Consider the following 14,330-nt stretch of genomic DNA (forward strand, 5'->3'; position numbering starts at 1 on the left):
TCTGAACATACTTTATATTTCTTTTTCATATTGTCCCACTTTGTTTTGGGCCTGCAAGGGGTTGACCTTCCCCTGTTGGCCCATCTTCTCCAGAACTGTCCTAAACAAGCAAAAAGAAAGAGGGAAAACCAAAAGAAGTATATTAATCACTGGATGGATATTTATGAAAGTTAGAAAGATAGGAGTTATTGAAACTGGACAGAAACTGACTGCAAAGAATGTTGTTATTGTACCTCCAAGCCACAGTTGCTGAGTTTTTAGCTCCAGTAAAAAGGTGGTGGTTCTCACCCCTGAGCTTATTGATAAACTGGCCTGTCTGCTCCTTTGTCCCTAAACAATAAAAACAAAAACAAAAAAACATCTTGCTTAATATCAGTGTAAAATAAGCCTTTTTTAATTTTACATTTGTCTTAATTTGGAGAATACATTAAAATATTTCTATGCAAATGCCTAAAACAAGTTCTTTCAAATTTTTCACTTCTTTATTGAGATTTGCTTGCATTTAAGTGTATTTCTTTTCAGCTGTACCTGGAATCACAAATTATAATGCTAGCTGAATTATAAATATACTTTTAAAAACACATATAGCATATTTCTTAATCAAAAATGAATATTTAAAAGCTTATTTATTCTCAATCACACTCCAGCGATACGGTAGGATTACATAAAATCGTCCATTTATTCAGGTTAACTTTAATATCACCTGTAATGTCAAATCGACTTACATGAACAAATGACACAATACATTAAAATAATACTAACATAAACTGTTAGAAATCAATTGTGTTTAACGTTCACTGTGATGACTGGCAGCAGGAGCTCAGTGCCGACAGTATGGCCAGATCTCTACTGGGTCTAGCTCGCCCCACCACCGGTAGGACTGGCGAAGCAAACCGGCAGTTACTACGGTGGGAGTGGAAAACTCCGAACACGTCGGAGCACGTTTGAAATTAAGCGATGTCTTGATAAATCAAGCAGATTTTTCACGTCTACACAGTTATATTCCCGCACTAAAAACATTGTAAAAGTTCATTTGTGTCACAGAAAGTGTAATTTTTCACAGTTTACTCACAGCTTTTGCCACTGTGGTCCGCCATGGCTGCCCCTGTTTGACCAAAACGCTTCGACCCGCAATGAATCATGGGAAAAGATGGACCACGAAGGATACTCACAAGTCATCCTTCAAATCGGGCAAAAGAAGGACACATTTGTTGGCAGCATCTGACAGTACGGACTTGGAAGGATCCAGCCCCTGATTTGGGACACACCCTCGGCCTGCACATGGATCCTCCTTCTTCCTGTATATTGACCAATAGGAGAGGAGCTGGAGAGAAGAAGGCAGCCCTCCTCATTTGCATAATGAAGCAGAAATGCATACGGTAAAGGAAAAAGAGAGGCGAGGAAATGTCAAAAGAACAAAGGCATGTTTAAGGAAAAGGAAAAACAAAACATTTGCATTTCTTGATGAAAAACGCATGTGTAAGGAAATGGGAAAAACAAAATATATATATTTCTGCTTTTATTTTTAATTTTGTCAGGATCGGTCCTCCATACCAAACTGCAGTAAAAACCTCAAAAAAGAAGTTTTTGAACATGAAAACGTAAACAAAGGCTTCAAATATGAACATGTAAAGGTCAAATTAAAATACAGTAAAACATGAAAATATAAAACCATTTCCCATGAAAACCTGTATATTTAAACAGTTTCTTTGTTCATTTTGTTGACTATTCAAAACAAATAAACCTAAAATATAACCCAAAGTAAAACAGCAAGAACATTTTCCTCATGTATGCAGGTGTTCAGATAAAAGGGAAAATTAAGCTAAAAACCTCCCCATGAATTCTTAGCTTGATAGGTAGCGAGGCCCTACACATCTGATCTTTTACACTTTATTGTTCGTGGTATTTTTTCTGACAGTAGCTAGACAGGAAATGGGGGCGGACAGAGAGGGGAAGACATGCGGCAAACGTCGCCGGGGCCAGGCCTCGAACCCGGGACTGCCACGTCGAGGACTAAAGCCTCCGTATATGGGTTGCGTCGATGCACCCCCACTTGGATAATTTTGATCATATCTCTAGTTTTACAAGATGCAGCAACATTTAACAAACACAGAGAGTCTAAATTCTGTGATTTTGAATAGCACTCCAGTGGTCCACTTTTTGTTGTTACGGCACGTCTTGTGATCCGATCACACCAGCATGACCCTACTCATGATTAAAAAAGAAACATTATAATCCAAATATTATTTCATAAGTAATTATTTTAGCTGACTGCGGTAATTTATGACAATGTTGATTTATTATAGTGAAATTCAGTTGTACAACATTGACAAAAGAGAGTAAAACATTCAACAGCACCGAGAAATGAAATTGTGCCCACAGAAATAAGAGATGGTTAATAATCACTGACTTATCAAAAAAGTACTGTCAGATGAGTTAAACAAAAATAATCTTTAGTTGTAGCTATCATGAACACACATATGTTTTTTCAGATCTCCATGTCGTGAAAATGCCTTTCTGCAAACTCCACAGACAAATGGTTTCTCTCCCAAATGGAGTCTCATGTGACTTTTAAGATTATATTTTTTGTTAAACCTGATTTTACAGACATCGCAGCCAAACGGCCTCTCCTCTGTGTGAAGTCTCATATGTTGCCTTAACTGTGTTTCCTCCACAAAACATTTACCGCAATCACTGCAGCTAAACGGCGCTGTGTGAACCTCCATGTGGTTTTTGAGATAATTTTGCTTTGAAAATCCTTTACTGCAAACACCACAAATAAATGGTTTCTGTCCTGTGTGAACACACATGTGCCTCTTTAGATTCCCCTGTCGTGAAAATTCTTTACTGCAAACCCTACAGATGAACGGTTTCTCTCCTGTGTGAACACTCATGTGGCTCTTCAGATGAATTTGTTGTGAAAATCCTTTACTACAAATACTACAAACAAAAGGCCTCTCTGCAGTGTGGGTCCTCATGTGCTTTTTAAGATTTCCATTTCTTTTAAATCTTGTACCACAAACATCACAAGAAAAAGGATTTTCTCCAGAATGGACCTCCAGGTGACTCTTCAGACTCGTCTTTGCATGGAACCTTCTACCACAATCGTCACAGGCAAATGGTTTCTCTCCAGTGTGGAGTCTTATATGTGTCTGAAGGCAACGTTTTTCTTTAAAGCCTTTACCACAAAAACCACAGCTATGTTCTCTTATTCCAGTGTGAATCATCATGTGTAGTTTAACATAAGTCTTATGTCTGAATCTTTTGCCACAAATGTTGCAACCAAATGGTTTATCTCCTGTGTGGACACTAACCTGAGAGGTGGAACACAGTTTAGATCTCATAGCTCTTTTATTCATCATCGCCTTACTTTGCTGTGAATAACCTTGCAGATCATCTTTGCTGCCTGATTCTGGTCTTCCACAATCCTCTCCTCCAGGTTCTATCTTTCTTCCATCTTTGATTGTGATTTGATGAAGTTCTGATAACTGAGGTTTCTCTTCATCTTCATTATTCACAGTAAACTGCTCTCCCTCCTGACGAATCCATAGTTCCTCCTCTTCCTCCTTTATGTGGGGAGGCTCTGGGCCCTGCTGGTCCAAATTGGGGTTCCAGTCATGGGGAACCTCTTCTTTGAACACCATCATCTGACGGACTAGAAACAATGTAAAACATATCACTAAATGCTTGTAAAGATAATTTACACAGAAAAAATACATTCCTTTTTCAATTTAATTCATTTCTGTAGTAGCAATTTACAACAAATGTCATCTCAAAGCAGGTCCATTTCATATTCAATTGTCTAATCAAATCAATCTATTTCAATCGAATCATAAAGTCATACAACTACATACATTTTAATTTATCATCTGATATAATACAATGGAGTCACTTTTAGTTTATACAAAAAAAACCTAATTGCACTGAGTTACTGATTATGCTTAGTCACTGAGTTCTTCTCCCAAATAAGCATTTGGAGACAGTAAAGGCTTTGCTCCCTTTAACAGAAATAAAAGTGTAGAAGAACCTGGCTCAAAATGCAACAGACAGGACAGAAGGGAGATACACACAAAACTAAAACATAGAAGTATGGGTGGAGAAAACTTTCTCCTTAAAATTACACAGAGTTAATGGAAGCAGTAAATCCGTTGGTGACTGTCTAGCAGAGATAAATGTAAGCACGGTACTAGTAGTACAATCTATAAGATGAACACAACATGGCTCATGGGTTATGACAAAAAAACGCAAAGGACACCAGAGAACGATTTACAAATATTTATTTGGAATAAATTAACAAAAACAATAGTTCAGTGTATGGAGTCAGTAAAATCAGTCATGTCAATGTGAATGGGTGACAATGTTGAATGTAAATGTTGAGTGTTAAATTAAGCAAACTAAACTGCAGACCAGACCAAACCAAAGCAAAACCTGGAAGACAACCATGGCCAAAAGGGGGAGAGATAAGACCATTCCCCCCTTGCTGTAAAGCAGCCAGGCCTTTATATGCTGTTACACTGATGATACTCAGCTTTACTTATCCATAAATCCTGATGAGCCCAACCAGTTAGATAGACTACAAGCAGGTCTTGAATATATAAAAACTTGGGTGACGTTACATTTTTTGCTTCTAAATTCAGACAAGACAGGAGTTGTCTTTGGACCGGAGTCTTTAAAAAAGAAACTGCTTAGTCAATCACTTAACCTGGATGGCATTAAATTGACCTCTGATAATAATGTAAAAAACCTTGGTGTTATGTTTGACCAGGACATGTCATTTAAATCCCATATTAAACAGGTTTCTAGGATTTCCTTCTTTCATCTCTGGAACATTGCCAAAATTAGAAATATCCTGTCCAGGAGTGATGCTGAAAAACTAGTCCATGCATTTGTTACTTCAAGGCTGGACTATTGTAATTCTTTACTATCAGGATGTCCACAAAATGCTGTTAAAAGCCTTCAGCTGATTCAAAATGCTGCAGCAAGAGTCCTGATGAAAATTAAAAAGAGAGATCATATTTCTCCTATTTTAGCTTCCCTTCATTGGCTCCCTGTTAAATCCAGAATATAATTTAAAATTCTCCTCCTCACATATAAAGCCCTTAATGGTCTAGCTCCATCATACATCAGAGATCTGATTGTTCCATATGTTTCTAACAGAGCACTTCGTTCTCAGACTGCAGGTTTACTGGTGGTTCCTAGAGTCTCTAGAAGTAGAAAGGGAGGCAGATCCTTTAGTTATCAGGCTCCTCTCCTATGGAACCAGCTCCCAATTTTAGTCCGTGAGGCAGACACCCTGTCTACTTTTAAGGCTAGGCTTAAAACTTTCCTTTTTGATAAAGCTTATAGTTAGAGTGGCTTAGGTTATCCTGGGCTATCTTCCTTATTTTTTACCTCCGCCTTCCTCCCTCCCTGTTGGTTGGAGTAAGGGGGAGTCAGGTTTAGCCTAAACTGGCTCAGTTATTGCTGAGGTGCAAACACACCCTCCATTTCTGCTACCTGTATGACCCCTTCTCTTTTCCAATGGTTGTGATCAGTCTGACAGAGAGAGGTATCCCAATCATTGTGGTTTTTAGTATAACAATGACCATCAGTGGGACCCTTTGTGAGGTGCCTTGAGACAACATTGTTGTAAATAAGCGCCGTTTAATTAAATAATCTGAACTGAAACTATCTCTGTAGTTATGCTGCTATAGGCTTAGGCTGCTGGAGGACATAACGACCACTTTCACCCTCTTCGCTACATTCTCACACTACTCTCCAATTTTGCATTATTTGCTGTTATTTCAGTTTTTAACCTTGTTCTCTCTTTTCTCTTCCTAGAAGCTACACCTGGCCTGGCTCTGTGTCTGCATGTGACACCTTTCTGGAGAGGGGAATCGTCCGAGCTTCTGCTGGCAACAACTTAATGCTCACCCTCTACCGATGATACACATGGCCCTGTCTTTTAGTGTTTAACCCTTTCTCTCTCCTAGACATGGCGATTGACTGAGCTTTTACTGTAACTAACTCTATGTGCTCTCTTTCAGACTCTAACCTTGAAAACTGGCTCAGAGTTTATCTGTTCTTTCTTTCTAGGTGAAACGACTAAAGGAGCTACATCCATTAACATTTACTTTTCCTTCCCATAGAAAGTACTCCTGGATCAGTGCTTCTGTGTTCTCTTTATGTCTCTGCTCTGTTCTCTCAAACCCCCAGTTGGTCGTGGCAGATGGCCGTTCACACTGAGCCTGGTTCTGCTGGAGGTTTCTTCCTGTTAAAAGGGAGTTTTTCCTCTCCACTGTCGCTACATGCATGCTCAGTATGAGGGATTGCTGCAAAGTCAATGCCAGTGACTGTCCACTGTCTCTACATGCTCATCCGGGAGGAGGGAATGCTGCAAGTCACTGACTGGATGCAATCTGCTGGGTTTCCTTAGACAGAAAAACTTTTTATCCAATTTGAATAAAAAGCTAACTCCGACTGCACTGTTCAATTGTTAGGATTAATTGGAATGTATGTACCTGACTGTTGTGAAGTGCCTTGAGACAACATGTATTGTGAATTGGCACTATATAAATAAAACTGAATTGAATTGAATATAGAGGTGAAGGACCAACTCAGGTGTTTCTACCTAGTATGCCTGGTGCACTCCAACCACTGGATACGTTCTTGCAGCAATTCAAACCAATTAGTTACCCACAGGGCTGTCACAAAAACGAATGTAGATAGTGACACCAGTAGCTTCTTCAATGATTTTATCAGGGAGAAAGACAGGATTAAACAAAGAAAAACAGGGTTAAGTACATCATCCATACAGAAAACATGAATAAGGAAGGAGACAGACAAATTATTGTTAGACTGGTTGAAGCTTCAAAAGAGGGGGGAAATCCAGCGAGAAAATAAAATTAATGGCAGCAATAACAGCAGATAATGTATAAAAAGAGAGTAGTAGGAGAAAGTAGCAGAGGAAGGAAACATGGTCAGTATGTCCTCCAACAGCTTAAGCCTATAACAGCATAACTACAGATAACTCACGATAACTTAAACCACTAAGCTCCTTTAAAAACTAAACTTTTAAGCCTAATCAAGGTGTCTGCCTCGGACTAAAACTGGGAGCTGGTTAAAGATCTGCCTTCCAATTTACTTTTAGAAACTGTAGGAATCATCAGTAAACCTGCAGAATGAGAGGGAGTTAGGAACAATTTAAACACTCAAACATGTTATATATTGTTCAAATGTTGGCAAATCAAAACAAATTCAGTACAATCATTGGAAAATAATTTATTTTTATGTACATAAATGTTAAAATTGTATTCTTTGCAGGACAGTTATGTGATGTTATGTTTTAAAATGAGCAAAGCTATAATATACAGATAGCCAACTCCTACAACAAAGAAGTTTTATTTTGCAAATATTACATTCAGGCTTAAATATTGCAGTTGTTTATGACAAACTTTGAACTCTTCAAACGCTCTCAAAAAAAAGAACACGATGAGTCTGACACAAATTAAAAGGTTCAAGGGAGGCAAAGGCAGGGCAGAGGCTGTGATGACAAACCTGTTGCTGTGAATAGCAGCGACAAAAGTTAACTAAATGTAACAGTCCAGAAAAGCTGGAGCAGGAGGAAATAAATCAGCAACTGAATCATTCATGATGCAGAACAATGCTGCATGTTTCAAGCACCACAGCAGAGGATTTGTTGGCTTTTCCTGTAGTTCCGCTGGGGGTAGTAGAAGACAGCCAGTAGCACACGCAATTTCCTCATTTAAAAAGGGCAATCTGCACCATTTTTGCACCCGTTATCCATTGCCCCTGCAACCCCCACTTATTGCACGAGCAATTTATTTAAATTTATTTTTCAATTTACTGCTCCTGATTTAGAATCTTTGAAGATCAGGCCCATTGGGTTAAAAGAGGACAAAATAAAAATCATTTAGACTTTCATGTTCCTTCATTCTTCAAATCTGCTGCCATAACCCCCATCCTCACAAAAAACAGGGTTCAGATCCAAACAATTTTAATAACTTAGTTCTTATGTCTAATTTACCATTTGTCAAAAATTCAAGAGAAAAAACAGTTGATTTTCATATTCAGTCTTACAGGACAAGTTATAACATTGATGAAATTTTCAGTCTGGTTTCTGGCGTCTCCACAACACTGAAACAGAACTGTTTAAAAATCAATCGTTTCACTACAGCTGATTCTAGACTTCAGACAGATCTTGTTCGTTTTGATTTGAGTACAGCCTTTCTAATATCACTTTCCTTTTAGAAAGATTAACCATTGGCATTATCAATACACCACTGAACTAGTTTAAATAATATATGGCTCTGGCTGCATTCAAGTTAATCAAAATCAAATTCACCAAGTTACATCCTATTTACCTCAGCGCTCCGTTCAGCGGCCTCTATTGTTCCTAATCTACCTAATTCCAAATGATCTAACATGAAGAGAGTGTAAACTGCAATGTAGATAAGACCCATCTGTATGTTTCAACCAAAGCGGCCTCTACTCTTCCTCTGAACTCCCTTTGCGAATGCTCACATAAAAACAAGTCCAGCTTTTCCGCCAGTTTCTTAAAACTTAACAGGGACAAAACAAAATTCCTTTATCATTTAGAGTCTTCGTCTTTTTTTTATCTAACTGTTCCTGTTCACCACCTGGTTTCTATGGAAGTCAGCCTGCACAGACTAGGACTGCACTACTGATTTCAATTACTCCACAATTTCCTATCTCTTCCCTCTTTTCCATCATCAAAATGTCACAACTACTGAGAGTCCATCCAAATAGCAAAATATACTTTGTCACCCATAGTCTAATCCAAGGTACTAAGGGTACAATTGTTAGGGTTGTCACGATACTAAAATTTCAAACTCGATAACAATACCAAGTAAAATAGTTGATACCATTTTAGAAGACAAAAAAAAAAATAAAAAAAATAAAACCAGAAACTGAAAAATAAAAAAATTGGAAAAAAGATTAATTTCAATATATTTTATTCTCTATTTATTCTCTTTATATAAGTGTGAATTTATTAACTAAAATATGTCTTGCCTTACAGTCAAATATGCCAATTAATGAAATTCTCTACCTACACCTAGAAACTAACTACACTACTGCACAAAGAAAAAATAATAATAGTAAAATAGATTAATCAATTGATGAGGAATGAACAACTGAAAGATGAAATTATCAAAGCTTTGGATCAAATGAGAATAAGAGGAACCATGATAAGAGTTAATGCCAGAAATAAGGCTTTAACCTGAAATGATTGTCAGTTAATACTAGAGATGTACGGGCAAATGAAGTGATGACGAGGTTAACTTAGAGCTACTCAGAACAGTGACAGCAAAGAGGGAGCCAGGCTAACTTAACAAGCTAGTTCGCATCCAAAGTGGTAAGACTGTTACCTTGGTCACTGACTGTTAAACTGTTAGAAAGGACGAGGTGCATGCGGGAAGCAAGTAGTGATGGGAACCCTGAGTCCTTTTAGAGAACTAGTTCACATCTAAGAGCTGTTTTGTTCACGACCAACACTACTAGAAACAAGCAGGAGACGGGAAGAAAGATAAGAAAAATAGCACACCGCAGAATAAACAATGCCCAAAGCATGGAACTGTTGTATTATCCCAAAATAACTTTGACAAGTAAAAATCAATATCAATGGTTGTCTTAAAAGCTGGTCAAAGGAAGCCAGGTCAACTTTAAAAGAAAAAAAACACCATCATTCAGTCGAAGCTGCACAAGAATCAATGTTTCATCTGGAACGGTAGCTCTGGCCTGCACAAAAACACATCTGCGACCGTGGCGATGGTGGCAGGGGTTCGTCTTATAATCGGTGGGTTGCCTGTTCGGTTGTCCTTGGGCAAGACATTTCACCCGCCTTGCCTACTGATGGTGGTCAGAGGGCTCAGTGGTGCCTGTGTATGGCAGCCTCACTTCTGTCAGTCTGCCCCAGGCCAGCTGTGGCTACAATGTACCTTACCATTGTCAATGTGTGAATGTGTGTGTGGATGACTAAAATGTAGAGTGAAACACTTTGGGGTCTCTGGAGACTTGGGAAAAGCCCTATACAATTACAGGACATTTACTATATGTCTTCTTGGTCCAGAGGAAAAAATACTGGGGAACGCAAACTGTTAAAAACAGATCTTTGGCCGGGATAATTAACGCAAGACAGCAAGATCTTAAAGCTTCAGTCAGCTGTATAACATTGTCCTGTGTTACTTTGTACCACAGTAACACTCTCAATTCAGTTTTATTTATATAGTACCAATTCACAACACATGTCGTTTCAAGGCACTTTACAAAGTCAATTCATACAGATTTCAAGTCAGGTACATACATTCCAATTAATCCTAACTATCAAACAGTGCAGTCAGATTCAGTTATTTATTCAAATTGGTTAAAAAGTTTTCTTTCTAAGGAAACCCAGCAGATTGTATCGAGTCAGTGACTTGCAGCATTCCCTCCTCCTGGATGAGCATGTAGAGATAGTGGACAGTCACTGGCGTTGACTTTCCAGCAATCCCTCATACTGAGCATGCATGTAGCGACAGTGGAGAGGAAAAACTCCCTTTTAACAGGAAGAAACCTCCAGCAGAACCAGGCTCAGTGTGAGCGGCCATCTGCCACGACCAACTGGGGGTTTGAGAGAACAGATCAGAGACAAAAAAAATAACACAGAAGCACTGATCCAGGAGTACTTTCTATGGGAAAGAAAAGTAAAACATAAATGGTTATAGCTCCTCTGGTGGCTTCATCTAGGAGAGACAGCCAGCCAAGCAGATGAACTCTGAGCCAGTTTTCAGGTCTACAGTATGAGAGAGACCACATACAGTTAGTTACAGCATAAGCTCAGCCAATAGCTATGTCTAGGAGAAACAGGGTTAAACACTGAAAGACAGGGCCAAGTGTATCATCGGTAAAAGGTGAGCATTAAGTTGTTGGCTGCAGCAGCTCAGCCGATGCCCCCCTCCAGGAAGGGGCCACAGCTAAACAGAGCCAGGTCAGATGTAGCTTTTAGGAAGAAAAAAAACAGAGAGAACACAAAGTTAAAAGCTGAAATAACAGCAAATAAAACAAAATTAGAGAGTAGCGTGAGAATGTAGCAGAGAGTGAAAGTGGTCATTATGTCCTCCAGCAGCCTAAGCCTATAGCAGCATTACTACAGAAATAGCTCAGGACAACCTAAGCCATTCTATCAAAAAGGAAACGTTTTAAGCCTAGCCTTAAAAGTAGACAAGGTGTCTGCCTCACGGACTAAAAAGGGCTAACATACTGCAGATATAGGAGCTTTACTAACTTTTTTAAAGTTGCTTTCAAACAACAGTCATAGCCCGAGTTTGTAGCACTAGGCACAGCTAGCATGTGGCATCCTTTTGCTTTTCATTTTTTCCTGTCCATTTATCTCTCTACAACGGTGTGGTGCTTGCCTTGTCGGCGAAAGAGGTTAGCATTTTTTTTTTTTTGGGATATATCCGCCATGTTTAAACTCAAATTTTATGTCTCTGGTAATAAGCAGGAAGAAGTGCCACAATTTGGCAAATGTAAATGGATCAATATACATTGATTTTGTCACAAAGGAGTATCTGTGAATAATAAATTTTTCCAGTATTGATTGAACTGAAATATTAACTATTTTGATAACCCTAGTAAAGGTACACAAATATACACCGAAAATTTTCAGAATAGCCATTAGGGTTCGGCAAGCAGGTGTAATGAATTAATAGAGCGCCCCTTTAAACCTGAACACATGGAGTACATTTATGTGCAGAGCTACAGTCTGTTGTGCAACTTTTAAACATGACACCAAAACAAAACAGTGAGGACTCTGGGCTATCACTAAACTCCGCTATTTAAGGAAAATTAAGATTTCTTATTGTGCTACAGTTGCAATGGCGAATGAAAGAAGGAACAAACCAAATGTTTTCAGCATTTTCCAACACTTTATTACTTACCTGAAACAACTTCAAGCTGAATTTAAACACCAGTGGTACTGGAGAAAAATCCTGCGACTCGTAGTAACAATCAGCCATCCAAAAATGCTGGATAGCAGCAGACATGTCGGCAGGATTCTTAAGAGAAGGGTTATCCCAACCACTTAACTTTTAAGGTGCATTCTGGGATAATTTGTTAGCTGGACTGTCTATATATTAAAACAACTCCAAAGAGATGTAAGCATCTTTTTTATTCTCAAACATTAGCGCTGTCATACTTGTTGTCTTTCACTTATCCGGGACCGGGTGACGGACACCCAGACTTCCCTCTCCCCAGACAACTCCTGCAGCTCCTCTGGGGGAAGCCCGAGGCGTTCCTAGGCTAGCCAAGCGAGACAGTCTCTCCAGCGTGTTCTGGGCCTCCTTCTGGTGGGACGTGCCTGGAACAGCTCCCGGGGAAGGCATCAGAAACAGATGTCCAAACCACCTCAACTGACTCAGCGCAGTCTTATTCAAAAATTTGTAAATAACAACCTTGACAATTTCAGATGGCTTTATTGTTGTATAATTTATCCAGACTTCGGCTATACCTGATTATCCTTAGTTTATTGAAAATAAGCAAACCAAATCTCCTAAGCTCAAAAACATGATAAAATGTACTTTGCAAAATTCTTTGTTCACTTCTGAGTAAAGCAATAAAAATATTTGGTTATCCTGAACGAAGCCTACCAAAAATATACATTACCCTAACTTCAATTAGAGGTACATAATGAAATGAGATTTTAGTGCATCTTCACACTCCAGTAAAGTATTATAAAAGTCTATTATTGTTTACGCGTAGTTCTTTTGTAGCTGCTTCCCCATCGAACAGAAGGGCACTAGTAAACAGGTAGGCCTCCATTTTCAACAAGGACACTTCAGCCACATAGGTATCCCATATCTAGACCTACAGCATTGATAATAAGCGATACAAGAGGGAAAAGAGGTTCTATCTGTTCACAAATATGACAATATTAAAAACTGTCTGACCTAACTTGGAGTCAACAGCTTCAACACTTACTTTTACCACACCCTTTTATGAATGATGCTCTTTTGAGGATACAGCAACAGGCAGTGTCAGCAGTTATTAAGACCTTTATAACGGAGCTTATTTAGAGTCTTTCATAGACTGCACTAGGAGGAAGGCACTTTCACCATTTTATTCATTAAATCATCTACTGAGCATCCAATTGGAGTTTTTCTGGTGAAGAAATGAACTCTGGTTTCACCGAGGCTCATTGTACTTAATGTTCTTACAACAGAGCAGGGGAGTCAAAATCCAGTCCTTGAGGGTCGGTGTCCTGCAACTTTTAGATGTATCCCTGCAGTCAAGTTCTCCAGAGTCCTGCCAGTTATTTGATCCAGGCGTGTTGAAGCAGAGATGCATCTAAAAGTGGCAGGACACCGGCCCTCGAAGACTGGAGTTTGACACCTGTGCTATAGATTAATGCCCATCTGGAAATCAGAAAAAGCTGCAGAAGCAAAGACATGATGGAAAAATACAGTTATCACAAGTGGGCTCTATCTTCAGACCACCAGCCATTTTTCATTTGCCCCAATCCAGACAAACTAATGTCTGTCACTTACTGAGGTCTTTGCTGTCCCGGGTCTGCTCCAGTTCTGATGTGGATGCTGCAGATATTGAAGGCACCACAATGAACCCACCGGGGTCTTCTGCTACAACCTTCATCATCTCACTCATCCTCGATCCACTTGGGATTCCCCTTTCCACGATCTTTGTTTGCAAGCTTCACATGTTCTAGTAGGTTAAGGCTTCAGGCATATAATCTGGATATGCCGTTTTTCTGCTGGAATCACAGACAAATCAGCATCTAATCAAATAAAGTAACAGAAAATGTTAACCGTAGCAGAACTGAAGCGATGCTGCAGAGCGGACAGTCTGATACCTTGGGTAGAGGTTCTGAGTCCAATAAGGTCCAGTCTCTCGGTCCTCAGCTGAACAACAAGACGTACAGGAGGTGTTCACAGACGATGTGGTTTTTCTCGCAGTCTCTCAAACTCAGAATGTGAACATTTCAAGGCTTCAACATCGGAAACTGTGATAAAGTCTCTGCTGTTAGCTGCTTTAGCTCCACGGAGGCTAACGGAGTCCGCTCACACAAGGCTAATTATACTCTGTACAGCAAACTGCCGCTAGAAATAATCACAGCGGGTAAAAACAAACACTTAGAAGCGACATTTACACCAAGACTATCGAGTCTGAGGCGTAATTTAAACACTAGTTTTACACAAACTTTAAGAAAGCTTTCTGTAAGGACAGTCAAGCTAACAGTCCTATACCCGATGACAGCAAGCTGGAAGGAAGTTTCGAAAAACCACTTCCTCTTTCAACCATTAGGGCTTCAGAATAAA

At 39.3% G+C, this 14,330-nt stretch overlaps 1 protein-coding gene across 4 annotated transcripts; it reads right to left on the reverse strand.

Annotated features, from left to right (window-relative positions):
- Positions 1-1,506: 1,506 nt before the first annotated feature.
- LOC124875591 (gastrula zinc finger protein XlCGF57.1-like) lies at positions 1,507-14,289 on the reverse strand. 4 transcript variants are annotated; one of them, XM_047377830.1, is made up of 3 exons: positions 13,865-14,289; positions 13,545-13,762; positions 1,507-3,655 (listed from the first exon to the last, which is right to left on the reverse strand). In XM_047377830.1, the coding sequence occupies exons 2-3, from the start codon at positions 13,657-13,659 to the stop codon at positions 2,454-2,456; spliced, it is 1,317 nt and encodes a 438-aa protein (XP_047233786.1). In that variant the 5' UTR covers positions 13,660-13,762; positions 13,865-14,289; the 3' UTR covers positions 1,507-2,453. The 4 variants fall into 4 exon arrangements, 3 of the variants coding, with proteins under 3 accessions (XP_047233786.1, XP_047233785.1, XP_047233787.1); XM_047377829.1 differs by having other exon boundaries at positions 13,545-13,765; XM_047377831.1 differs by having other exon boundaries at positions 13,545-13,789.
- Between the last annotated feature and the right edge of the window lie 41 nt (positions 14,290-14,330).

Source organism: Girardinichthys multiradiatus, chromosome 10 (genome assembly GCF_021462225.1).
Source record: "Girardinichthys multiradiatus isolate DD_20200921_A chromosome 10, DD_fGirMul_XY1, whole genome shotgun sequence".
NCBI lineage: Eukaryota > Metazoa > Chordata > Actinopteri > Cyprinodontiformes > Goodeidae > Girardinichthys > Girardinichthys multiradiatus.

Excerpts from the sequence above, each read along its gene's own strand:
- LOC124875591 (XM_047377830.1), bottom strand. The coding sequence starts at position 13,659 with ATGAGTGAGATGATGAAGGTTGTAGCAGAAGACCCCGGTGGGTTCATT. Across the intron at positions 3,656-13,544 it reads CCGGGACAGCAAAGACCTCA|TCCGTCAGATGATGGTGTTC; the intron begins GTAAGTGACAGA and ends CATTGTTTCTAG.